The sequence below is a fragment of the Hetaerina americana genome, unplaced genomic scaffold (assembly GCF_022747635.1).
Source record: "Hetaerina americana unplaced genomic scaffold, ioHetAmer1.1.p SCAF_6, whole genome shotgun sequence".
Classification (NCBI taxonomy): Eukaryota; Metazoa; Arthropoda; class Insecta; order Odonata; family Calopterygidae; genus Hetaerina; species Hetaerina americana.
Genome location: NW_027287205.1, coordinates 25,628,495 through 25,656,402, shown reverse-complemented (window position 1 = coordinate 25,656,402; position 27,908 = coordinate 25,628,495). Strand labels below are relative to the sequence as shown.

Below are 27,908 nucleotides of genomic sequence, written 5' to 3'. Positions count from 1 at the left end.
CACTGGCTTCAAAAGTAATCCTGTGTTTAGAGGCGCGTTCATGTCACGTTATGAAATTTTTGTATTTTATAGGCATTATTCACTCGTAAAGAGATGAATCCCAAACCGGATAGACTTTCACATCGTAAAAAGGAGGAAAAGAAAGCATATGATGGAAGAAGATACGCTCAAATATCATCGGATTCTGTTAATGCTGCAGCTGATTCTGTAGGAATAAGTAGTTTATCCGAGGAATCATCTAAGCGTTTGGCTGATGATGTTTCCTATAGGCTGCGTGAAATAATTCATGTGAGGTTCTTGAATTACTTAATTGAAAAGTGTTCTGTTTCATGGACGGTTGGTAAGAGTCTTTTCTAATTCATCATTTTCAGAAATGCGGAGTGTACGTCAGACATTCAAATAGAACTAAACTAACAGCTAGCGACTTAAACTGTGTTCTTCAACTTTCGGATGCACCCCGTTGTTATGGATCCAGTGACAGCCTGAAATACATACCCATTAAAGAAGCGCGCGTGTTTGTGCCCGAAGATGAAGAAGTGGATTTAATTACTGTCACACTACAGAGTGAAGTATATCTTCAGAAGGATGAATGTTATATAAAAGGTTTGTAAGCAATTATGTTGATGATAGAAAATGACCGTGAAAATGTTACCCGCATGTGATAGTAATTGACTTTAATGAGTATTTCACCATTCATAATTATTAACTCATATTCGGAAAGTTAAGCACCTGTTTATAGTTGATTTTGGCGTTTCATTGTATAATTCAATTTTCGGGAACATGTACCTTTTCTTTGCAAACATAATGTAAATGTTTACCTTCAGTCTCCAATAACGTATGAATTTTCTGTTATAAACTATTCAATATTCATACCTTTCAGAAAAGGTATCCACTAGTCCACTGATCTATAAAATCATCTATTTCAGCCTTCCATTTTCTAGTTGGCTAGTTTTTCCTCTCTGGGTAACAGGATTTATTACGTTGTGGGTTTGCTCATAAATTTGCCTGTCAAATTAGAATTAGCCATATTTAGAATCTTTAATTACATTGTATTTTGGTAAATTAGTTTACGTGATTAATTATTTTTAATAGTTAATGTTACATATTCGTGCGTGGAAATAGCAAGAATGTACTTGTTTTTCACGCAAGAGGCAAAGTAACTGGTTTGCTTTTATTTGCAATTAATTTACGTTCAGTTGCTCTCAAATGTTTTTTTTAACTAATCCTGATTTTTTCATCTGTTAGGCACTTGGGTCTTCCCAGACAGGGTCTTAAATGAAAGCAGTCCGGCCAAGCCGGATGAAGTAGCCGAAGAGAATCCTAATGAATGCATCCAGATCAGTCCCCACCACCTTGAGTATTACAAACAGATTGGTAAAAGCCTTCTGGGGAAATCTAGGAAGTTGTATCAGGTAATATTTTTCATTTAAACTATAATTTTCTAGATTTGAGAGCTGTTTAGTAATGGCAGAGATAAGAAAAATACTTCCGAAAATTATCATGTATATTTCATCACCATAGAATGTTGAAAATTGTTTTAAAGCAATGACTGGTTCCCTAAAATCTGTTTGAATGAAACCTACTCTTTCGTATGCTTATATATTAATATATTGCAGATTTGGTTTTTATATTGGTGTATATAATAATAATATTGTGTTTTACCACAAATGAGACATCCCCAGGAAATGTACCACAGAATCACCCATGTAGTTCATGGGAATATTCCATCAAGTGTCATTTATTTTTACTGAGGAAGGAAACATCAGTGAAATAATCATAATTCTAAATATGTAAATATCTGGTAATATAGTTATTGTGAAACAGAAAAGTCTCATTGAATCGAATTGACTTCAAGGGCTTAAACCCTGCATCCAAATGAAACCTTATAATATAATGTGTATGAAACTAACAGGATGTATAGTATTACAGATGAGTGGAGATATCACCTTCCATTCAGTTCTTTTTGTATCTGGACTCATGCTATATCCCTCCTCCATTCTCCAACCCCATCTCTCTACTTTTCTGACCAGCAGAGAGAGAGAGAATACACCAATGAAAAGGTCATTTGTTGTAATCTCTGTCACTGGAATGAGTGGGGTAGTGCACTCATATACTCGTACTTCTTTTCCTTGTTCTTAATCTGTTCATCTTTATTTAAAGACAAACAGTTCTTTTATTACCATTGAAGGCATTTTATAGGGCATTTGCTTGAACACAATTGAAACTCCAGATGCATTCCTGCCGTGCTGATTTGTAAAACTTATGTCATTTTATGTTACAAAATGATCTTGATCTCTCGTTTAGCGTCTCATGATAATTGTCTTAAATTATCTTGCCTTAATAAGGATAGTCTTGAAATTATAAAGGCCGTTATCTGCTGTTTTACACCCCTCTCTCTCTATCCATCAAATGTAAGAGAGAGCCTCTTTTTAATGATCAATAAGATATATAGGATGTACCCTGTAGATTTACCCTGGGGATACTCACTCTCTGTTTGCTGAAGATTCACGTTTTGAGTCAGTCATCAAAGAACTCATTCACACTGTAATACAACTTGCTTTGTAACGGTTTGCACAATTTTGTTTTAAAAGTAGTCTGGGGAATAATAGGTTAAATTGATTTTGGAAGTTTATTGGAAATTTGGGAAGTAGAATGGTTCAAACCTTACTTTGAAGAGGTTAGGTTTTGATCATTTAGATGGATATTCTCTCTGCTGTGGGGCATGTAATTATGAAAATTAGTATTTGCCGGGAACAGAGGAGGATTATTTTGCACAAACGGCTGTGTAGGATATAAATACAATGGAGAGGAAGGATTTTTAGATATTCAAATAATAGCCTACCTGGAGATCTAATGATACTCCAAAAATGACTTAAATTGATTTTATAGCAAATTGGGGTGAAGATTAAAAATCACTTGTACAAAGTTTACTTATGTGACCATTGATGCGTTTTTAACACACAAAAATATAACTTTCACTTTGGATGCTGTGTGCACTAAGATACATCGTTTCCATATTGAGTGTACTGAATGGTTAAAGACATATGTGGACCATTTATGGGAAAGCTGATGTAAGTTTTAATTTACAAGGGGAAAACCAGGTCCATGAAAATCAAATTTGCTAATGGTAATAGATGGCTAAGTGTTCATAAGAGAATCACATTTAAATAATGCAAGCAAATGTGGTGCTGATGATTAGTCATCTTCTTGAAAACAAGTAGGCATTTGATGTAGTTGTAATTTTCTTGGCTACCATTGCAAAGGATCAACATTGAATGTTGCATAATGCATATTTTTTTTGCATTAGTACTTTTTACTTTTTCTGTTTTTATAAAGCCTCAATGATTGCAGTTTTACTTCTTTTCTGGTGTAAATTTTGAGCTTTCATATCTTTTGTTTTTTTTCATTTTTGAACACTTTTATCATTTCATTCGATATCTATTTTATCTATGTTTTAGAGTGTTTCATTTTCATTCTTGCAATTGCTAAGGTATCTCATTGCTACCTCTGAAATGCAAATTCATATCTCTATATTGCCAACCAGGTGGACATGATTAAAATGCATGTCTTGATCCACATCCAGTATCTATGTTGGTATTCCAAAAAGTGCTTTATAATGCCTGGTTTATTTCATGTTTTGCATAATGTGTAACAGGTTGATTGATTGATGTTTATTGGTCGTGAAAAGACATATATGAAACATGTCACATTACTTGCAAATATTCCTAACTGACACAATACAGTTACAATTGGAGTTCGAATACAAATGATTATCACTTATAAAAAAGAAAATAGTAAACAGGAGCAGTAACAGCATACATGAGAATAAAATTATTTATCAAAAGAGAGAAACATAAATTCATCCAAAGCATAGAATTGATGTTAATCCTTAGGCTTCCACGGCGTCTATTTGATAAATTCATGCTGCTTCCGGGAATTACCGTCGTTTAGGTGAGTTGATAGACAACTGTTTCGCCCTAAGTCCTGGACATCTTCAGGTCGAAATGATTTGCGTAGCAATATGGCCGCTATATATATAGGAGACGCTGGCTGGCCGGGAGCTCTACGATTGGCTCTCTCGGCGGCCAGTGGGAATCAACCTTTTCCATGTGGGGGCCAGGGTGTAGCCATCCTCACGGTTGAAATTGTTTGGATTCTTCATTATTTCAACTGCTTCTCTTATCAGTCTCGGGAAATCATGCCCTTCTCTTGCCAGCACTCTTGCTTGATCGAACTTGATTGAGTGTCCGTGTTCCGACCATGCATGTTCGGTAATTGCTGAGAGTTGGAACTGTTTTTAATCTGTGGCCCTTTGGTGGTCTTTGGTCCTGCATCTGATGGACTGTCCTGTTTTGGCGATATAGGACTTCCCACACGTGCACTTTTATCTCATGTATGCCTTTGTGCATGAGATCGGGGATGTGGTCCTTCAGCTTAGGTATTATGTCGCTGATATTTCTTGCCGTGGAGAACCTAGTTGTTATATTATGCTTTCCTAGTAGCTTACTTATCTTTTCAGCCGTTCCGGCGACATATGGGATGGTAGCATATGTCGTTGGTTTTTCTTTTTCAGGGTTCTCCTTGCTCTGTTTCTTGGGCAGAATCCTGTCTTGCGTCAACTCCATCTCTTTTTTGGCGGTCCTTTTTAGGACCAATTGTTCAGGGTATCCATTTTTCCCTGGTGCTGAGGTGAGGTATCTCTTTTCTAATGGGAGCGATTCGGCATTTGGGATGTTGTAGTTGTGATAAACTAGTGCATTTACTAGCAAACACTACTGGGTGGGATGGTGGTGTGATTGCGCATCTAAATACTGGTCGGTGTGGGTTTTTTTGCAGTATACTGCATGGCCAAGGCTGCCATTAGGTTTTCTGGTCACTAACACATCTAAAAAGGGCAGGACACCATTCTACTCAATTTCCATGGTGCATGAATGTGCATTTCAGAGGTAGCAATGAGATACCTTATGTGCTGTGTGTATACGATTCAAGATATAGCAAAAAAGTAAATCTAGCAGTGGGGAGATGATTTTTGCAATTCGCTCCAAATAAAAAAAGTCTTATGTTATTGTTACTATTAATTATGTATCCCCATAGCAAAAGCTATGATGGAAATTAAATGAGGTAATTTAATCCACATGAGCAATCAAGTGTAAAAATTTGACATCAAGCCAAAGATTACCATCCAACTTAAGGAAAAATTACAAGAACACTAAAACTGATAATGGTAAAGTTCTACAATAACATTAACAAAAATGATAACATATTACAACTGAAAAAAATTAGGCATAGATTGGAATTTAACAAGCGTCCTCAGAGCTGACATTCAAGAATGCTACCATGGTGGCCGTGGGTAGACCCTCTACAATATTCAAACCAATTATCATCGAAGTTGTTGGCTATCTATGATTAAAAGGGGTTAATTTTGTGTTTGAGGAGTTAAAGGAGCCTATTGACCACATATTAGTGAAATCTGTTGTCCATGGATGTGGTCATGATTCAGCACGATTATTGGGGATGAGCCATTTGGCTCACCATAGATTTCCTAGTTTATGATTTTAAGGCTTATTACAGAAATAAAATTTGATTTACAGCCAAGGTCAAAAGATTTGATTGGAAGTCTTGGTTAAGGTGATATGCATCATCATTATTTTTGGTATGATATTTAATTTCTGGGTTCAGGAAGGGGAGAGGTACTTGTGATGCCGATGCAGTAATGAGGTCACTAAAAGAGATGAAGATCAAAGGAGCAATCATTACATATTTGCCTGTTTTGTAGATTTTGAAAAGGCATTTGATATAGTGGATTGGTAACCTGTACATGTCTCATGTCTCAGGCTGCCCGGGTGTGAGTGGGGGACGGAGAGTCCAAATGGGCAGCGTATGGAAGAGGAGAAAGGTAGGGTTGTTCATTATAGCCTTTGCCATTCAACATATATGTGGAGGAAGTAAATAAAGTGGCATGGGAAGAACTGGAGGCTGGAATGAAAGTTGGTGAGGAATTCATAAAATCAGTCAGGTTTGTCAATGACTAAGCATTGCTGAATGAATGGGAAATTCAGTCCGATAGACATGGGACAAGAATAAATACAAAATAAAACAGGTTATGCCGTTTTCTAGAAAGAGAAGGGCCAATTTAAACGTTAAAATAGGGGGTGGAAACCAGAACATGTAGAGCAGTTTATGTATCTCAGAAGTGCTTTGGACCAAAATGGTCAAAGTATTCGGGACATATGGAGAACAATTTCATTAGGCAAAGAAGCTTCCACAAGGAGGAGGGAATTGATGACAGAGAAATTAAGTGAAGCTGTTAAGAAAAGGCTTGTTAAAACTTTGAAATAGAGCATAGTTATGTACAGCATGGAAACATGGTCATGGGAAAGCAGAATGATAGGCGTAGATTAGAGGCTTTTGAAATATGAGTGTGGATAAGGATGGAGAAGGTTCTGTGGACTTAAAAGAAAACAAATGAGGAGGTGCTGGGTTTGTATGGGAGATGAGAGTATGGCAGGGAGAAATCCTAAGAAGAGAGGAAAAATGGATGGAAAGCCTATTGTTTGGCAGTGGGATGTTGAAGGTTGTAATAGAAAGGATAATGTTAGGCTAACAAGGAAGAGGCAGGAATTGAATAGGGATGTTGGGTGGAGTGAAGGGAGGAAGGAAGTACACGGAGATGAAGAGGGGCTTTTTTTAGCGTGGGATGTTGGGTTCTGTTTTTGTAGTAGAGACAAGATATTTATTTGGTATTGTATCCATCCAAAATCTACCTTAACGAGTAATTTACCTAAATAACAATAATTTATTTTGTGGCAATATCTGCATGGTATTGATAAAATGGATCAGGGACAAGTTTTTCCTTATGTGACTGTGCTTTGCAGCATGCTCGCACCATGCGGGCTTGGTGGTGGGGGTTCTGACTTTCTACATGTGCCAAGTGCCAATCTCCTACAAACATTGGTTCAGGCTAGATTGTGTTTTTAGTGACCCCTGTTCAGTGACTTGGTGATAGCACAAAATGTAGTGAACAACTGAACAGCATAAAACCATCAAATTTTGTTTGGACTATGGAAATCTGGCACAGAGATGATGGACATGGTTTGCCAAGTGTTTGAGAATGAAAGCATGTCACAACCTGCAGTTTTTAAGGGGTACTAGCTCTTCAGTGATGGTTGTGAGTGTGTGGAGGACAAGCCCCCCACTGGATGGCTATTGACATCAAGATCCAACAACAACGTTCATCGCGTGCGTGAAGTGCTGAATTCAGCTAATTCGGTTAAGCGTGTGCAAAATGCAGATTGTATTGACATTGATAAGATTACAGTGCACACCATTATTATTGAAAATTTGGCGAAGTAAAAGATCTGTACTAAACTTGTCCCGAAGGCACCCAGCAAAACCTACTCCAAGGTTACCGACTACATGATGAAAAGCGACATTGCAAGGATTTCTAAACCCCCTCGAAGTCCCGACGTGGCACCAGCAGACTATCCTATTCCCTAAAGAGAAATCCTCCCTCTAATGACACCTACTTAGGACCATAACGGCCATCAAAGAAGCTTGCACATGTACCCTTAAGGACCTTCCAGAATCTGCCTACCAGGGAACCTTTCAGTTCTGGAAAAGTTGCTGGCAAAAGTATGTCCACGCTCAAGCGATGTGCTTTGAAGAATTTTTAGGCATTGTAGCAATACCTGAAATGAATCTATTTCCTGAAACCTTTCCCAAACTTTTTATGCAAACCTTGTACATGATTGTGGTGTAAAATCGATAAAAATGACCTAAAAATTCTTAAGGCCAATAACCTTTTTTTCCGGGCACCATTCCTTTTTTTTTGTGTTTTAACCTGGTGCTTTTCAGATCTGTGCTTCTTTTAAATGATGAGGGGTAAATTTCTTTCATCAACTCCTAGTATATAACTTTTCATCACAGTGGATTATAAAGCTTGTTAATTATAATCTTAAGCCATGATGTAAATGTATGAGTACCATAATGGCTTTTCATGACATTATGGTATTAATACAGATTAACATATAGTTGCATCTACATATATGTAAATATTTATTTACTAAAAAATAAGAGAGACTCTCCACAATAATTTAAGTTTCATGAAATGCTGCTAATATTCAATTTCTTTATAACTACATTTTATTAGAGGAAAAATTGAATGGATTAATGGAAAATTTCCTGGTAAACTTACTAGATATCCATAAAGCCCTAAACAAATGAAAAAATGATGTCCTGGTAATTATTCACCTAAAATGTGAGTTAAACCAGAAGTACACTCATTCGCACACTTTACAGTATTAATTCTATATGAATCCTGCACTAAGGTCCATAGCTCCTTGTTGTAGGAGCTTGTATCCTTAATGGGAAAACAGATTTTGCAAAACTGCCACCTGGAAATCTGTTGTAAGAAATAAGTAATGTGGTCACTTGCATATAAAAGTGTAGTGGTGCTTAGTGTGTGATATTTTCTTAACTATTGAAAAATGAACTCTTATATTTCAGATGGCTGTCAATGATTTGAAGACGAACCGGAAAATTAGCCCAGTGGTACCAATGATTGTGAATTTTACAGCAGCATACATTCACCATCATAAATGCAATGGAATTCGAATATTTAACCTGCTGCAAGCAATTGATGCATTGTTAGAAAATAAGAATGTAGACATGAGAGCATCAGATGCGGTAAGAATTGTTTCATTTTGGCAAAAGTTTTCACTCCAAGTTAAAATAAATTGCCCTAACCTATATTGTCATTGTTCCCTAGTTGTTGTATGCATGTAATATCCAATGAATTAATGTAAAAAAATGTAAAAGGTGATTTATTGATATAGGTACAAAGTTTAAACTTTTTGATGGATGGCTGGCATAAATAATTTATAAAAATGATTGTTAACTAATGCCCTCAATGATCCTGATTTGCACATTTGAAATTATTATTATTTGATTGCATTTGGTGGGAAATAAATTGTGGCCTGTGAAATTTTGGGTAGTAGGACCTAATATTCTGATGTCAGGAAAGAAAAAAAAATTCCAGGAGAAATATTTAAAATTCTTGTTTGGTCAAGTGTTACCTAAGTAAAACTTTATATGCCATAGTAAAGGTGCAATGCCTTGCAGTACTGGTTAGATTTAAGTTACATTAATTGCTGTTCCTTGATTCCTAGACTGTGAACTTAGAAAAAATTACCTTGGTGGAAAATCTTCAGCCTGAATACCTTGAATATTGTTTTTCCATCAAATTCATGCATGAAAAAACTAGTAACATTAAAAGAATTATTAGCATTGATTACCAATATATTTTCCTGTTTTATAAAAATAGTACCATTATAGGGGTGACTTATATATACATGTGTTCAATGAGCATTCAAATGGCATGGATTCAAAGTACATAAGAACTTAGTATATTATTAGCAGAAAGCAGTGAGCATGATATATTTTTAAAACGCCATAAAATCGCATACTTTTTCTCCCAACTTTTCTTTGAAATAGAAGCAATAGAAAACATAATATGCCAGAACAAGCTAATGTTTTCATTAAACTACTTTAAAGTATTATTTTTTGAACTCATTTGTTTGTGACCAAAGATAGCTACCTTAAATCTCCTCAACCTGAGTTGAATTTTTAAAAGTTGAGTCATGATGAAAATGGAGATGCTATAAAAAAATTCTTATGCATTATCCTTGTTATTTGTTGGATCGTTACTTGTGTTTATATTCCCTGGCAAGCATCAGGTTTCCTTGTAGTCACAATATACATACCTAGCAGGTTAGGATTTGAGTAACTATTGGTGACATCACCAAACAAGTAGTCACCATGCATATGTTTTTATCCTTTGGAAAGACGAATGTACTCACTAATCTAGGTCGGGATAGTATATCTGTTCAATAATTTATCTATAACATGAGGTAGGTAGATATAAAACATGAAGGGGCTCAAGCTGTTTCTTATATAGAAATCTGAGTAATACATAAACATTGGATTAATCTGCCTTTGGATGGAAGGACAGTGTTTTTTTAATTACCATATCCCATTCTGTGTTGCTGACCTTCATGCCTCAGGATGGGGCAAGAAGCTGATGCTAAGTGGTTTTAAATATCTGGTAGTTCATCCAGACCATTAATAGGGTATGAACTGTTATACTGGGAAGCATACTGGCATTTACATCTATCAACAAAGTTTACATGTATTGTGCAATACCTCACTTTTGTGTCTCTCTGTACATTTCTTTCATATTTCTTTCTCACTTCTGTTGGTTGTATTGCATGTTATTCCATTAGATTGGTCACAGTATGTACAATAGTTCTTCCTGTATGTCAATTGTTCCATGTTATGAAATTATGTCAAACACCAATGTTTGTGTGAACCTTCAATTTTCATCCATCAGATTTGTATTCGTGCTCCTTTTTTAACCATATTAAGAATCATGCATTGGTAAATGAATGCTTGGGATTAGCAGTATTAAAGTGATATATTTTCTTTTCAGTCCAACACATTGGTGACCTCACTTCTTCTGTTTGCCATAAATCCCTTGCCAATTCATGGGAAGTCTTCCCTTGATGATGAGTACCTGAGAAAAGTTGCCTCAAGGATGATATTCAAGGTGATCATCGTTCTATTTGTCACAGTCATAGTTGACCTAACATTGATTTGCTTCCTGAAAAAGAAAAAAAGTCTTCCAACATACTTATTTAGATTTGTCATATTTAAATCAAAATCATTCTTTCTGTGAGCATACTTATTCCTATTTGACCTAACTGACAATACATATTTATTTATTATTATTCAATCTTGTTATTTTAAAATGGTTTTCAAAATAGTCTGTAAAATCATTAATGTAAAAATAAGAACATTGCAGACTTCCTTGTGGTATACCTAAGTTTGTTTCTGTAGTGGATAAGTAACTGCTGACATAGGTGGATCCCTCTGTACTTTTGACGTCTACTTAATATTTATGCTTCTGAAAATGGATTTACCAGTTCAGTATTAGAGATATTCTTGTGCATAGTATCTAACTTATATTTGTCATATTTAAATTGAAATCATTCTTTCTACTGTTTCTCTTTGACAGAATTGAAAGAATACATAGGTCTATGTACCTTATGGCGTCTATTTAATATATATGATACTGGGATTTACCTGTTTATTTTGCGACATTCTTGTGTATTCATTTTCTTAATCTTCTTCATTATCATAAATGAACATTACCTTATGCTAAATGATTTAGCTTGTAAAACGTCTCTTGCAAATCATTTGTGTTAGAATGTTAGTGATAGTGTATTCTCCATATACTTCTTCTGGTGACTATTGACATAAGGGAGACAAGGATTTTTCAGGAAACTACAAAAAAAAGTAATGGTTGTGGCACTCGTACATAAATCAAGGTGATGCCTTTGAAGTCCCCCAGCATCGACGAGAACAACAGGAGAGGTGGGGACGGAGGAATTGAGGAGATCACAAGCGCAAAAATATTTCCTTGACTGGGACTTGAACACTGGATCTTTCGATGTGTTTCTTTCCTGTGTTAGTCCTTTATATGCGTTTTTATCCCTTTTCCTTATATCTATCTCTATGTGAATAAATATTTGTGCGACATATGGTGGCATTTCATGTTTGAATGTATATTTGGTCAATGTGGCTCGTCTCTTTCTTCTGGCTATGCATGCCACGAAATGCACTGTTCCTCTCCTTCATGATATTGTATGATTAACTACACACCTTTCCTCTTGTGTGTTATTTATTTCTCCTTTGGTGGGTGAAACAGCCCCGTGACGCCATCTCTTGGTCAAAGAATCGGGGCACTTGGCTGCATAAGCCCCTGCAGATCTCATTGTAAATTACATTTCCTCGATAGCTCAAGTGGTTAGAGCATCGGCCCAGCAAGTTGAAAGATCTGGTGTTAAAGTCCCTGTCAAGGAAATATTTTTGCACTTGTGATCTGCTTAATTCCACCTTCTCACCTCTCCGGTGTTCGTCCTTTGTGTATTCCTATCCCTTTTCCTTATATTTATTTCCATGTGAATGACTATATATATATTTATATATATACACTATATATATACATACGTATTCATACACACACATATATACATGTATTTTTTTTAAGGAATCTACTAGTTAAGGTAGGTTTTGGATGGACACAACTATCAAATAAATATCTTGTGACTCCTAACAAAACACAATCCAGTGACCTACTGTACATCAAGTCCCTCTTCATCTCTGTGTAATTTCTTCATCCCATCCAACATCCCCATCCTATTCCTGCCCTTTCTTCGTTTGCCTAACATTCTCCCCTATAATAGTCTTCAACAACGACTGCTGATCAATATTCCCTTCATCCACTTTTCTTGCCTTCTTAGGTCTCCTCCCATCTCTATCACATATCCTTAGACTTAAAATGGCCAATGTTAAATTTTAAAAGACTTATCTCAGCGAAAAATTAGATCCCCTACTGTTATTTTGGATATCTCAGAGCATTTGGTATGATCCAGTTCATTAATATGTTCGTGCCTGATATTTGAATTACTTTCTTAGAATATTTTTGTTAAATGAAATTTATTTTCAGTAGCTTTCCTTTAATGTTTGAACTTTCAATGGAATGTTCATACGATCTATCATCATGATGATCATACTTTTCCTTCTTTCTGTGTGTAATGCTTGACACTAACCCTTAATTCTTTGTCTTACCATAGGTCCTCAAGCACTGGCATCCTCTTGAGGTGGTATTATATGTTGAAATATATTACAATCTTGCTGGAACCTTGATGAATCCACAGAATGCATTACAAAGCCATTTGGGAGCTTTGCATGCAATGATTAACTTTGGCAGTGAGGCCCTTGATAAGTGCTTGTGGCCAAACTTGTCAGAGTATTTCACAATATTAGAAGAAGCAGAGAAGTCGGACCTCATTGGTGATATTAAGGGAGCTATTCTGGTATGATAATGCCATTTCATTGGAAATAATTGTTTTTTCCTCATAGTGTTAAGTACTTACTTTTATGCCATGGCATGGTTATATGCTCGTGGCATTAACCACTTTATAACAGCTCATTGCCTGTCAGTAGATTGAAAATATGATCTCACCTAGTTGATAATGAGGAAAAAGTAAAGACTGGAGATAAATAAGTTTCATAGATGTGTATGAACGTTTTTCCAGTAATTAATTGTTTGCCTACTTTTTTTCTAATGTGCTGTAGTTTCTTTTATATCAGCTGAGGCATTTTGGTTGGGTTAATTCTTATCTGAACTCACCCAAAATCTTAGCAGAACTGTTTAAGTGTAAAGTTCTTTTTTTAATGATATATGCATGTTTTTACATTTCAAGCTTTGACTTATGTTATGCTTACTTAAAAATAGATTTTAAAATACTAATTCTTGTAGCACGAAACAAACTAAGGAAAGTCGTTTCAGGTGTCAAATGACAGAAGTGATCCACAGTGTAAATAATGAACAATGGTTTTCAATGGAAAAGTTTTTACTTTTCTATCTTGGTTTTCATATGCATGTCAAAGATTTACTCTGAATATCCATTCTCTAAAGAATTTGACAAGTATCTACTAGGGAGTGGAGAACAGGAGTACTTTTAGTAGATTTAGAAGATACCAAGTGCCATGAAAAGCTCTCTCCTTAAATTAGTTTTTGATATGATACAAACATTAACCAATATTGGTGATTTTCTTTGATTTGGAGGCTTTTGAATATTTTTTCATTCTTTTAGTGTTATGAATTAAGCCTGTTATGATGTCCAATCTAGGCCTTTCACATCTTACATGGATGTTCCCGAGATCTTTTGCCTCTTGCTCTATATTTATGTTTTTGTGGTCTTTCTTCATCCAATTTTCCTATTAATTCTCTCTATATTTATGTAATCTTATATCATTTCATTCGTGCATTCCACATTTCTTTTTATGCCCATTTGTGTCCAGCAGCCCTAGTGAAGAATTTCCTGTATGATTTTTGCAATCTTTGTTTCATTTGTTTTATAAAAACGCAGTTCTTACTTCCATCTCTATATTATTACATAAGGAAGTGTCTTCATTTTACTAAAATTTTTGTGTCCTTTCTGACCATATTTATAAAAGTTTGCTGTAGTGTACTGTTAATATTTTGTACTTGTAATTGTACCACTTATGACTACTTTTGGCGGTGAACAAATTCCATGTATTCTATTAGGAAATGGAACAATTTAAAATGACATAATGATACTCACTGCATAGAACAAGTGCTGGTGATTAGATAGAGTGAAAGCAAAGGAATTAAAATAAGCATTGCTCATTATTACGATTGTTTTTCAATATGAATGTGAAGAGGCAACTAATGGAAATATTTTTAAAAAATTTCATTGGCTTCCTCTTCAGTACAGAATAGCATGAACATGTTTAGATCAGTGAAAGAGTTGAAATGTTAAGCATCCAAAATTGTACACGAGTTATGGAAGATAAGCATTTTTGTTATCAGCTGATAATTCTGGTTTGATGGATATTGAATTTGAGCGGTTAAGATTTGATCTCATTAAAAACAGGTGCAGTATAGGGTATTTAGTACCTAGTTGACAGTGACAATGCACATGAATTGACGCTGAAAATTCAGCGTAATATACTATATATGTGATAAAAATTGAAATTTAGAGTTATTTACTCTTTACTATGCTTTAATGTATACATTTCTGGTGGATACTGCAATGTTACTGAAATTGAACAATGTGCTGTCCGCAGTATAGTGTACAAAGAAAATACTTTAACATGATTTATTTTGTTGCAACTTGCATGCTTCCTTAAAATGTTGGGTTTACTAATTGGTTGTCAATTTTATACTCTCAGGCTGCTGCAGAGAAGCTGTTCATGAAGAATATGCATAGTGATAATATAAGGGAAGCAACAGTGTTCAAATGTGACTTAGTGCTGCAGACTCAGTTGTATAATTATTTTGGAGATGCCATTTGTGCCCGTCGCAGATGGTGTGGAACGCCAGGGAACATAGTTGATATATTCAAGGAAAACAATTGTGTTTCTAACAGAATTGTGAACCCTGTCATTAGTGAGTTAACTCTGCATCATCCTTTCCATACATTCAGGTGTTTGCCAGTGCTTGCAAAGAACTGTGTAAGATACTCTGTTGATGATTTTTTTGGCTGTGTTGATGAAGAGGCGGGTCATCATGAAGAAGTAGGAAAACGAGCTACAAAACATTTTAGTGCGTGTAAACTTCGGTTTCCTAGAAAGCTCTTTGAATTTCACAGTATTTACTCAAAATTAAGGTGTATCGGAAAAACAAGGAGAAAGAGAGTTCGGCAATGCGTAAACAATATCACCGGAAACATACTCGTGTCGTTGTGATCTTAGCTGTATCTTTTTAATAAAAAAGTTTTTTACGTGCATTTATGTACATTTTTAAATTACTGATACTAACAAACAATTTTATGAAAACAATGACATCAAAATACGCAGGAGGTGGGGTTAATGAGCAACACGGTAAGATTCACTGCTCCCGCGAGGCCATGTGCCGCATGAGTACGTTGATAAATTTTTCTATCCTCCTCATATCTTGCATAATTTCAGTCTTAAACTGCAAACACTAAAATAGAAAATAAAATAATAAGTTCGTGGCAAGTTGAGGTATCGTCAAAAGGAATTGCCTAGCGACAAAAACACTGGGCAGGTACTTACAACGATGTCATCCGTCATCTTCAAACACAATGATCCTTTGCCGTGATTATATTTCATGGTATATCTGATCTGTAAGTTTAAAGGCGATTCAGACAATGCCATACATCAGGGGTAATCGTACAAATTCACCATTTTCTCACCTTCATAGGATCTTTCAAATATAGCATCTCTGCTTCCTTCTCAAATTCCTCCCACGATTTCAAGTAAGTCATTGTCAATACAATAAATTTTTGCCCAAGCGCTGATACCCAAGTATTTTTGTCAATACTTTTTTCGTGGTTGATTTCGAATAACTTATGGTATCACACTGCCAAAGAGCAAATCAAGCATACTGGAGAAGCAGATTCAAGTATACACGTAAACCATTGCGCTTGGATGACTTCAAAGCGAAATACAAACGGCTGAAACGAACACAGCGCCGCTGCATTGCGCTCTCTGACCAGAATATATTATCTATCGATGATTACGATCATAACGTATTGAACTGAAGAACTATGTCGAAGTAAGTTTTATGCCAAGTGCTATTAGGCATTAATCCGTCAAGGATTTGTGGTTTGTTTATCACTAAACGCTGGGGTTGACGTTTTTAATTTCTTTAATGGCAATACATGCTTATTCACTTTTTGACAGGTGTATCATCTGCTAGTGTAATTCATTAGCAAACATCGTATTGTTCGATTATTGAATGACTAAGCTTAATATTTATTGGTAGCTACAATAGTTTTAATGCTAAAATACGTTAATTTTTGTTTACCAACACGTTACGTAATCTACGCCACTTCATCATTCTAACATACTGTTCTTTTCAGTTCAAGTGATCATCCGGGAACGTGTTCATATTTGAATGCTACAAACCACCCTTTTAAATTTTCTGCGTATGAAGGAATACCTGAAAATATATTGATAAATGTCTTCGGATGGCTTGTAAGTAAAGATGTTGAAATACACTCGTATCTGAAGATATCCAGTTTTCATTTAAGTTAGTCTTTTTAAGTAGCCATCACGTACAAGATAAAGTATTTGAATGTTCTAAAGTAGTTTCGATAGGAGGAAAATATAAAAATGTATGGGAAGTCAAAATATTTTTACATAAGAAAAACTACTGATATATGTGGTTGATAATAAATTAGATTGACAGATTTATTCACCATAACAATACATAATTGTATGGACGTTGTTAAAGATTCAATCATTTTTACAGGTGTATTTGATTCACACATACGCACATTCATACACATATGGATGAATTTGAATTACATAATAACAGGCATTAAAGATTCAAAAACAGATTTCCTAGCATTGGCTCTTCAATGTATTATACTATAGATAGATCTATCTACCTGTCACCTTATTCTACCTAACCTTTTTCTTTGGCGAGCTGCTTCTTCATTTGTTACGTGAAATGTACCCTAGGATAGCTCTTTCTATCTATAAATGTATACTTTTCAATGCATCATATCATTGTATACCCCATGCACCAAATTCAGCCAGTGTGGCCCAATACACCATTTTCCCCTAGGTCTCAGTCGTTATTACATTATCTAGTGGCAAAGATATAGCACAGATCTCCAAAAGATGTAACATATGTGACCATTATACGATTATTAACATTGTTATAAGTAGTGTCTGTAGCATTCCTCTTTAACAGTCTTATTAATTTGTATTTTTCTGATTAATCGTCATCCCATGTGTCATGAAATTGGTACTCCTAGGGCAATAAACCCTGATGACTGGTTAACTTAATATTTTATTGGGTAAATATGGCCTAGTATTTCTTCTCCTGTGAACATATTGTTTCTGTCTGTCCATTCCGCATTTCATCATTAAAAAGCCGTGTAAATTTAGGAGATATCAAATGAGAGTTAAGTAGAAGTGTTCGGATTCATTAAATGTTAGGGTAAGTTCCTAGTAAAGTTTAATCCTTTTTTAAAAAGGAAAAAGAGGTAAACCTACTGATTCTGAGTCATATAAATACCACTTGTGATTGTCATGACCATTAATTGATATGAACCCATGTCAAAGGTAAAAATGAGCGAGTTATAATGGTAATTAAATTGTATCGTACATACCCTTCATGCCAATAGTTACCTTTCATTGTAGGTAAAACCAGATGACCCTATCTCGGATAATTTCCACAAGTTTTCCACATTTACTAATTTAATCATATAAGTACAGTATTGACTGTAGTTCTTTGATATTTTACCGAAGTTCAGTTGTCCATCAAAAAAATTATTTGTCTCCCATGAAAATTCATTCAATTCTTTCATAACTCGATACTCAATTCGTGTCCCTTTGGGAGTTCATTAGTTATTTGGGGCATAGATAATTTTGACTGAAGTTGTAAAATAATTAGATAAATGAATTTATCTTCTGCTATCTGGAATGATCAACTTTCACATGCCATGTCAACAGTTTCTTCTGTTCTCTTGTTTTTTGTCAATTCCATTAAATTTTATATTACCATGTAAATAGTTTTGATTGCATTGGTAGGTGATGGTAGTTGGAATTTGTTTTTCACTGAATTAGTGCATTCTACTAGCTGCCATAGATACTAATTGGGGATGGCTTGACAAAATCTATGTATGTTTTGTGTATCACCTATTTTTATCTTGAGTGGCATTACTTCTGGGTTAATTAATGCTTAATGAAACTGGTTTGTCTTGTTGCTAAAATTTGTTTCCTAATTGCTTATTAATCGTAGGGTGTGCATTCAGCTGTGACTGGATGGCCTGAATTTAATCTTGGTTGACTTTGGGCATGAGTCAGTTAAATTTGTGTCATTTATTGGGTATCAAATTTTCTGGGGAAACCACAGGTGGTACAGGGAAAAGAACAAGCCCCTCCTAATAGCTGTTGCATGAATGTCACTGGTCATAGGCTAAGTATGATTTCAGCTCTGCCCTGACCTTTCAAATCACCTTTCAGGTTAATTACCTTAATTTTGGTCCATGGTAATCTTATGCACTAAGTGAAATTTGGAACTATAATTTTGATGCATTTTTTTATTTAAATGTGTCACTTATATCAGGGATTTTATCATAATCTTTCTTATCCCTCCATCTGTAATAGTTGATCATTCTTTTCACTGCAGTTTCAATTTAAAAAGTATTTCAGACTCCCTAACCTGGCATTAGAGTTAAGGAAAAAAAGGTACAGCATAGTTTTTATGGGCTAATTTGTTGCATTTATGAGGGAGGTAATTTGGCCAGACACTTTCATTGAATCAGCATTAATTTGCATCCCAAAAAAGGAAAGGTAACTATATTTGAGAACTATAGAACAATAAGTTTGATTTCACTTAAAGTTAGGGCGGTACTAAGGAGCATGCATAAAATCAGTTAGGCTTGCAGATGATCTAGCTCTAGTTAATCAGTCAGCCAAGGGATTACAATCATTGCTGCACTCTTAAGAAAATCAGCCTGATAGGTCTAGGCTAAGAATCAATACACACAAAACAAAGGTAATTTGGTTTATGAAAAAGAGATAGGCTAAGATAAATATTAAAATGGAAATTTATAAACTAAAGCGGGTGGAACAGTTAACCTATCTCAGAAGTGTTCTAGACCAAAATGGTTTTAAGTAGTAGGGACATGAAGAAGAATTGCTTAAGCAAAGAAGATTTGACCTGGAAGAGGGAATTGAGAATAGAGACACGGAGTAAGGAGCAATGAAAGGAGAATACTATGATGTATTTTCCACAAAACTCAAACATTGTTTTATGGAAAAGAATAGTATTCTTCTTTCATTTGAAACAGAAATGTTCGCATATTCAAGCCTGATACCATTGAGTGTATTGAGTATGGACATTATGAAATGGTTCAGTAAGAAAATCAATAAGTAACTCATATTCTGAGGAGTAAAATTGAAGCTATCCTTTGCTTAAGGAAAGACTCATTAGAACCTTTGTTTGAAGCATAACTTTGTAAGACACAGAAATGTGGTCATTGAAACAAGGCAATAAGCAAAGATAGGAATATTTTGAAATGTGGGTTTTTGAGGATGGAAAAGAGAAAATGAATGGAAAGGAAAACTATGAAGAAGTGCGTGGCATGGTGGAAGAGAAGTTTGTTGGGAGAAGTCCAAAGGATGCAGGAGTAGTTATAAGAGGAGGTGACTGACTGCAGAGATGCACCAGAAGGAATAGGTGGGTAATAAATATTAGTAGGATAATCAGGGAATGGTGGAGAGAAATCCGGCATCAGCATTAGTCTACTCATACTGAAAGATGCCTACAGTTCCCAAGATGCCCAAGGGGTCCACAATTTAATGTCCTATCTGACATACAGTGTACTTACTTCAAATTTTTTTCACATAGCACCCCAATTAGGGATCGGGATACCACTGAAAAAAAACGGCCACCACCACATTCATATGGCTTAGTTGAAATAGGGTTGCCTTAACAGTTTATTTCATTTGTAAATTATTCCATGCTATATAGATAAATTTTTTGCCTGACATTACACTTTATTTTTGAAAAATTAATTTTAAAACATAAACAAGAATTGTCTACTTTGTACCAGGCTGCAGGAAAGGTGGCTGCAAAGTATTTTGGTTGGGATGGAATACTGAAGACTGTGATATATGGGAGAACATTAGGCAGTCAAGGGAGTGGTAGGAAAAGGATAAGCATGTTGGATATAAATAAGGGAGATAGAAGGTATATGGAGTTGAAGAAAAGGTTAATGTGCTGTGAGGTCGTCAGGTGGTATCATGTTGAATGAAGCTGAGAAATGTCACAATGATCAATCATGTTATCATCCAAAACTTACCTGAATTAGTAGTTTACTACTAACCAACTAATGAATTACCTGCCGCCTACACTTTTCATGAATGTAGATCAATAATAATTTGGATAAAATATGAACTCAATAGTTAAATGAAGACTAAAATGGAGTACATTTTGGAAAGATGATGGCCAAGGAAGAATTATATTAGACAATTGAAAGAGAGAAATATATCAGTTGGAGAAACTATGAGGGAATGAAATTATTTTCCAGGAGGACTTAGCATGGAGGACTGTCACTAACCAGTCCCAGGTTATTAGTGATGCTGGTAAGGTGATAATACCAGTTATGTCTGTTATTGATATACTGTGAGGCAGTTTACCAAACTGAAATGTTAAAAATCTCTCACAAGGCAATACTGATTTGTTAGGCAACCAGGGAATGTTCTTTACTGAGGAGGGAGGGTGTTAACGGAATAGGTAGTAGACGTATAGGAGGCAACCACCAGATGAGGTAATTTGCACCCTAAGGGATGGATGGGAAAGGAGGAAGGGTGGATAGCAGCCCGGGATGGGCATTAGCCAACTCGTATTGAAAAGCACCAAGGAGTCAGCAGTATAACATCCTATCTGATGGACAGCACACTCAATCAAAGGGCTTTTCACGCTAAAGAGAAAGACCTGCTGCTGATGTCAGGGAATGCCTTCTATCCTAAAGACCTAACCAATTTTATTACCTATCCATTAAGGAGCAAATGGCCTTGCTTTAAGCTTACTTCCATGACTATTAAATATTACCGACTTGCTGAGCTAGGATGTAGTTAATATTCTTATCTGCTAATCCATGGGTTTCGGATAAGGTTATGATTATTTTGTAATATATATTTTGTTTAATCAAGAAAAATTAAGTTTTAAAACATTAAAACCTAAATTTTACCATTATAAACTCATAACAAAAATATTGCCATAGTTACTTAATCTTAGCATTATATGTGCTATGATGAATCAAGATTATTAATGATGATAAAAATGATTAAACATATGCATTTCAATATTTAAAAAAAATTCAGCCCACTAAAGACTGTAGTCCACCCCAAAACAACATTAATATTTTATATCACTGAACTAAAGCAAATAATATAGCTCTCAGGTGTACATGTATGATAATGAGATCCTTTCATTGCATTCCCCATTTATGTTATACTACTCAATGTCATGTTACTCCCTTGTAAATGTAGGTTCATTTAAAGATTTCAATATTCATTATAACAGTATTTTTTATTTCCATCTTCATATTGAAACTATTACGAGGGTCATCCGGAAGGTAGTACCCGTTCGTGAAATAAAGACACAAAAGTAAATATTAACAAACATAAAAAATTTTATTTGAAAGAGGATACTTTAAACTACTTCTCAACATAATCTCCAAGCAAATTAAGGCATTTGTCATAACGTGTGACAAGTTTCTGTATTCCTGCTGCATAGTCCTTCGCCGCCAGCTCATTGAGATACGCGAGGGACCCATCTTGCACAAATTTTTGCATAATGCAGATGGTGTTTAACAATTTCATGAACAATTGTTCGAGAAACATTGGGAAAATGCTCACAGATGTCATCAATTGTGACGCGCCGATCGTTCCTCACGAATTCGTCAACTGAGCTCACCAGTTGGTCTGTAATGACAGACGGTCTCCCCGAACGCTCATCGTCGTGTGTGTTCCCCCTCCCCATGTTGAAGTTGCGACACCACCGCCGAACAGACGACTCGTCCATTACATTGTCTCCATACACCTCCTTTAATTGGCGATGAATATCACATGGGCGAACGTTTCTTGCATTGAGGAATTTAATCACTGCCCTCACTTCACAACTGGCGGCGTTCTCAATTTTTTTAAACATTGTAAACAATCACAGAAACAACACAGGCAATGCTAGCGTCACGCAACTTGGCTCAGAGAAGGCAGACAAGCCACTGAAGCTATCTGACCTCGTCCAGCGGCTACTCGCGTCGTCAGCACTTCATGCGGCACGAACGGGTACTACTTTCCGGATGACCCTCGAATAATAAGAGCTCATAAAACTGTCTATTTTTATTTTAAAATTCTCCAAAATGCTGTATGGTGGCTAGTTGGATCTGTTATTCAATTCAATTGTTTTGTATGGGACTGTCAAATAAAAATTGATATTGTGAACAGAAAAGAAACAAAGAAGAATCATTGAATTAAAGACTGAAGTTATTGTTTGCATGTTGAAATGTAATGAAATAATTGACTTTGTAATTCCGCACACTTTATTTTTAAAACACGACCCAGGTTTCGACGTTGAACGTCATCATCAGGTGGTCCTCATAGAAGCATGCTGGCTATATATACCTTCTGATCATAGGAGGGGGATGGTCAGAGAGGGAGGTTGGAGGGGTAAAAAGGTTACAATGTAGCTGGGAAGAAAAGAGAATTACATTTTTGATTTAGAAAAGTGGTAGGTCTAGGAGTGGGGAGCGGGAGGGATACAAAATTTCGTTGGCAAGATCATCTTTCCAACGGACACATTTCAAAATTTCTAACTGCTCCAAAGCATCGAGCCTTTGACCTTTTTCTTCAAAATGAATAATTTTTGTCACAAAGTCACTGTTGTGGTCACTTTCGATGAGGTGCTTTGCAAAGAGGGATGTTATGTTCTTATTTTTTACACATGTTTGGTGTTCGTTAATCCTTTCTTTAAATTTCCATCCTGAAATTTGAAATGTGTCCATTGGAAAGATGATCTTTCCAACGAAATTTTGTATCCCTCCCACTCCCCTCTACTAGACCTACCACTCTTCTAAGTCAAAAATGTAATTCTCTTTTATTCCCAGCTACATTATAACCTTTTTACCCCTCCAACCTCCCTCTCTGACCAACCCCCCTCCTATGATGAGAAGGTATATATAGCCAGCGTGCTTCTATGAGGACCTCCTGATGATGACGTTCAACGTCGAAACCTTGGTCGTGTTTTTAAAATAAGGTGTGTTGAATTACAAAGTCAATTATTTCATTACATTTCAATATGTTTTGCGAATTCCATGAAGTTACGCCTGAGACAACAAATTTTATTGTTTGCAATGCAGAATATTATTTTATGAATCATCACTAAACTTAGTATCACTTGAAAAGTGCAGAGTTAAGGTTGATATTCTCTTCTATTCAGCCTTGTTAACAATAGCATAGTCTGCCCATTTATTTTAGAAATCATTAGTTTTATTGTTCCCATTTAACATACCCAGACTCTTACTTTTTCAGTCACCTTTCATAGCAGTAACTGTGATAAAAACCTCCAAATTGGGTCATGAGGTTTGCTAAATTATAGCTTCATTAGACTTTTTTAGCTTCTCAAAAATGAATGTAAATGCAGTTGAAAGCCTTATTTTTTCAAGTAATATTTATTTATGTAAGAAGGGACTTTTTAATAAAGCCTTAGGATTTTAATCCACAGAAGGTAAAATTCATAATTATTTGTATTTTTGTTTTAGAACTATAATGGTTTCAGTTATGTAAGTCGCCTTTACAATGGCATGAGTAACTTTTTGAAGGTCATATATTCATAATTGGAGAGTATTTCCACTTCATACTTTTTGTTATAGAATAACTGTGAGAAATTCCAATAGGTAATGTTGTAGTCTTATTTTAAACTTCAGTTTAAAGTTCGTGTGCAGTCCACATTCAATGGAAACATACCCTTGAGAGTTCTTGGGGGCTATTACTCTTCAGTGACAATGAGTCACCCAGAGTTGCTAATTCCCATGAGTATGCATTCGCAATCCCATACCACTCCCCTGCTATAGCCTTCTTGTTTACACTTGGGTGACTCATTGTTTACAGAGTTCTAGTATGTTGACATATTGTCATTGCAAACATCATCCTGAGTATACCACAGAGAATGAAGAGCTGAGAAAATTGGCTGATTAAATATACACAATTGCAAAAGGTGACTTATATAAATATTATTTAAAATATATACTAAAGAGTCAAAGACAAGTTATTAAAATAGCTTGGTTACAGGGCACCTAGATATCACCAAGACCACGATAATGATGTAATTACGAGTTTTTAAAAGTTTTTGCTGAAAATATTTTCCAAAGAACTTGAATGGCTTGAATATCATGGTTTAACACCAAATTATGAATGCAAAATTTATCATTTTATGTAGTCACAGATAAACCATTATTTCAGCAAAAACCTAAAATAGGACTTAAAGATTCCATTAACCATGTAGTTATTGTCATCAGGACACTCATTGTTCATGTGGAACATTTTTTTCCAAGTATATTGCTATTATTTAGGAGTATATCTTGTAATAGTTGGCATAGGTGCTGGAGAAAGTGTGTGTTTACATTAGCAATGCATTCCTGACACTGGCCAAGTCACCTGAAAAATCGTCAATGCATGAACCTAAATGTAATTTAAATTCTATTTTATTTTTAATTGAATGAAACGCTAAATTTTTTCTCAAAGATTTTTAGTGTATTATCAGTTTGTTTTGTTTACTTCACATTATTTGTATTAATTATTCCATAAGTTTTCAGTAACCAATCATTGTTCAAATATAAATCTCAAGCCTGTTTAAATTGTGCCACTCCTGTTAACGCACACCTATTTTGATAAAGGAGTACAGAAATTTGATGAAATGCTGTTTTAATGCCTTCTATTTGTGTGAACATGTTTTTTTAACTATAATATTTGCCATTTAAGGCTGATACTCACATAATGTTCGGTTTGTTTGCTGTTTTCAGAGCATGCACAAATTGTGTTATCTGCACCTCAATCATAAGTGGGTTAGTGAGTTCAACTTATGATAGAGGTGCTGATGGTACAGTTTGTGCATCTCCAAAAACAACCAACTGTCGTGGTTTTCTTTTCTCCTTTGAATTTCTTCTATTACCCCCATCTCCTCCACTGCCATTCCTAAAACTTCTTTGTTTTTTTCATTTCTGACCTCTTTAACTTTTTTTAGTCCTCAAATCTCAAGTGGGAAGAAATTTAAAAAATATAAAAAGAGATTTGATTTCAGCAATAGAGAGAGAAGGGACTAATAAAAATCATTTCTTGGAATAACCTGTTTGAAGAACTATTGAATATGAAGAGCATACTGAGCTTACTTCACTGTACGTTTTTTTTTAGTAGAATTGTCAATGGAAATTAAACAGAATATCAGTGGTGGGACTGAAATTCAAATGCGGAGCCTTCCAGTCTTTAGCCAAATACTCTGGTCCAGCTGTAGATAATTGGGACAGCATCTGGAAGGCCTCTGGTTAACATCCTGCTTATATTTAAAATTGGAGCTTTTTTCTACCATGTACCCTGCAAGCCCCTGCTAGGGTTTGCGACAGGGTTGATTATACATACACCAGGCATGCAAAATTAAAAATCAACTTGTTCTCAGTTACCTTGTAGGTCCATTCAATTGTTAGCAAAGGATATCACGCTGTCTATAATCATAATTTCACTGTCCAAAGAAGCTTAAAGTGATACTAACTTAGTGCAAATATAGGTCTCGCGTTGACACTTGGGTGCTCATGGAAATGAGCCACCTTGGTGTAATTCTTTTGTAATGTAGAATCTTACTCCACAGATACTACTGTTGATGTTTGCCATGCTGAGGAAGAGAGCTTGGGATTATGGTAGGATTGCTCTGGTACAGAAGAATGAGGAAAGATGGACACAGTTATTTTATGGCCGAACTGATGAACTTGTTGGCCTTGCTGCAGAAAGTGCCTCAGTGTCTTCCACGGAATCAAACAGTGTTTATGTTGATAAAGGGTTTTTTTCGTGGATAATAGCAACTTTTAAAATTAAGTAAGTGTAGCAATTGGAATTATTTTCAGTTTGGTCGGTATTCCCATTTTTCATAAACCAATATGTGTTCTCCGAATTCATTTTTATCTGCTACATTAAACATTCTGGACCATGGGTCCCAATCTAAAGTAGAAGTAATTAGATTTGGAACTGATTTAATTTTTGTAATGACAAGGCTTTTGTGTGAACAAATTGCAAGGACTTGTAAATTGATTTAATGGGCATTGGAAGGTAGAAGTGTTTGTTAATTAATCTTTACCATTATTATAACTATAATGCTTGAATAAATATTTGAAGTATAAGCACTCAGAAAGTAGGGGTAGTTATGAAAAGTTATGTTTCAAACAAATTGTCTTTTCCAGTTTGAAAAAAGTTGAATTTTAAGCACAATGGACTTATTCAAGACCTTATTTAAATTTAAAAAAATACTTTTTGCAGTATAAATTACAGATTCAGTTGTGATGTGGTAGAACTGTTCCATAATAGCAGAGACAAAAACTCTTGCAATTTTCCACTTAAGTGGAAATAGCAAGATTTTTTGTGTCTGTTATTTTTTGTGAAAAGTTGAGCTAGAAGCAACTGCTTATTGAAAAATAGTTGCATGGTTAATATATTATATTCAGATCCTTAAATTGAAAACATCATATATATTTTCCTGTTCCCTTTGTTTTGCATAAGGAATGAGAATATCCTGCATAAATGTGGTGCTGATGCAGTCCAGTATTTATCCTTTCAAAAGCACATAATCGTGTACGTGATGATTGTGATGGTGATTTCTTTGTGCATCATACTCCCAATTAATTTCCAAGGGGACTTGGAAGGTGATGAGACTTCATTTGGGCACACCACACTTCACAATTTGGATCCCAGGTATAACTTAATTTATTCATTTATTCAATGTGTACTAACATGTATCTATCCAACTGGACTTTATGGAAACTCAGTGAAATGGCAAACTTGGCAAATGATTTGAATTTTGGGGATCATAAAGTGAAAACCATTTTGAAATTTTTGAGACAATTTGGAAACTAGATCTAAGAGATAATTAATGATGTGTCTCAGTTAATTTTTTAATGAGTTAATAATCCAAATTATTTGAAAGGAAAAAGAGTGGTAAATGTTTTTATTTAAAAGGAGTTCATAACATTTCGTACATGCTGATTAATTTCATTTTTTCTGTTTGCTTTTCTACATAATTCAACTTGTTAACCTGGTAAAAACTTCTCCATCTGAATGAACTGCACTAATAAGTTTCTTTTGGTCATGTTACTTGTTACCAGAGTTAACATCAGTTAAGTTTCATGGAAACAAAACTAATGGTCTCATCAGTATATTACTTATGAATATCCCTGAATTTTTTGTTACAGGATGAGTGTTCTTTAAAAATTTATTTATTTTACTTTTTGTACAGCTCTCCATATCTGTGGGCCCATGTGACCCTAGCAATTCTTTTCCTGCCTCTGGGTATAATTATCATGAGAAGATTCTCCACATCGATGAAATTTGAAGACAATGACACTAATGTCTCAAGGACTATAATGATAACGAATATTCCAAGAGTCATGTGTGATAAGAATGACTTACAGAGGCACTTTCAGTAAGTTTTATCCACACAAATTTGTGTGTCAGAAATTTTACCCTAAATGCCAATCAAACCTGAATTTTCTACAAATATTGTCATTTCTTTA

At 35.1% G+C, this 27,908-nt stretch overlaps 3 protein-coding genes across 4 annotated transcripts in view; 2 read left to right on the top strand and 1 right to left on the bottom strand.

The window, feature by feature from the left end:
* Positions 1–20: 20 nt before the first annotated feature.
* Positions 21–15,336, top strand: LOC139695497 (TAF6-like RNA polymerase II p300/CBP-associated factor-associated factor 65 kDa subunit 6L). Its single transcript, XM_071594291.1, has 7 exons — positions 21–288; positions 372–603; positions 1,246–1,412; positions 8,506–8,685; positions 10,487–10,603; positions 12,693–12,935; positions 14,821–15,336. The coding sequence occupies exons 1-7, from the start codon at positions 94–96 to the stop codon at positions 15,334–15,336; spliced, it is 1,650 nt and encodes a 549-aa protein (XP_071450392.1). The 5' UTR covers positions 21–93.
* Positions 15,331–16,061, bottom strand: Srp9 (signal recognition particle 9). Its single transcript, XM_071594292.1, has 3 exons — positions 15,807–16,061; positions 15,667–15,735; positions 15,331–15,574 (listed from the first exon to the last, which is right to left on the bottom strand). Exons 1-3 carry the CDS (start codon positions 15,876–15,878, stop codon positions 15,479–15,481), a joined length of 237 nt encoding a protein of 78 aa, XP_071450393.1. The 5' UTR covers positions 15,879–16,061; the 3' UTR covers positions 15,331–15,478.
* Positions 16,062–16,075: 14 nt separating this feature from the next.
* Positions 16,076–27,908, top strand: part of Tmem63 (transmembrane protein 63) — a 41,305-nt gene continuing 29,472 nt past the window's right edge. For both annotated transcript variants that reach the window (XM_071594288.1, XM_071594290.1), the window contains exons 1-5: positions 16,076–16,168; positions 16,476–16,590; positions 25,997–26,220; positions 26,899–27,090; positions 27,632–27,817. In XM_071594288.1, the coding sequence (XP_071450389.1) occupies positions 16,161–16,168; positions 16,476–16,590; positions 25,997–26,220; positions 26,899–27,090; positions 27,632–27,817 (725 nt within the window). In that variant the 5' untranslated portion in view covers positions 16,076–16,160. The remainder of the gene's footprint in view (positions 16,169–16,475; positions 16,591–25,996; positions 26,221–26,898; positions 27,091–27,631; positions 27,818–27,908) is intronic.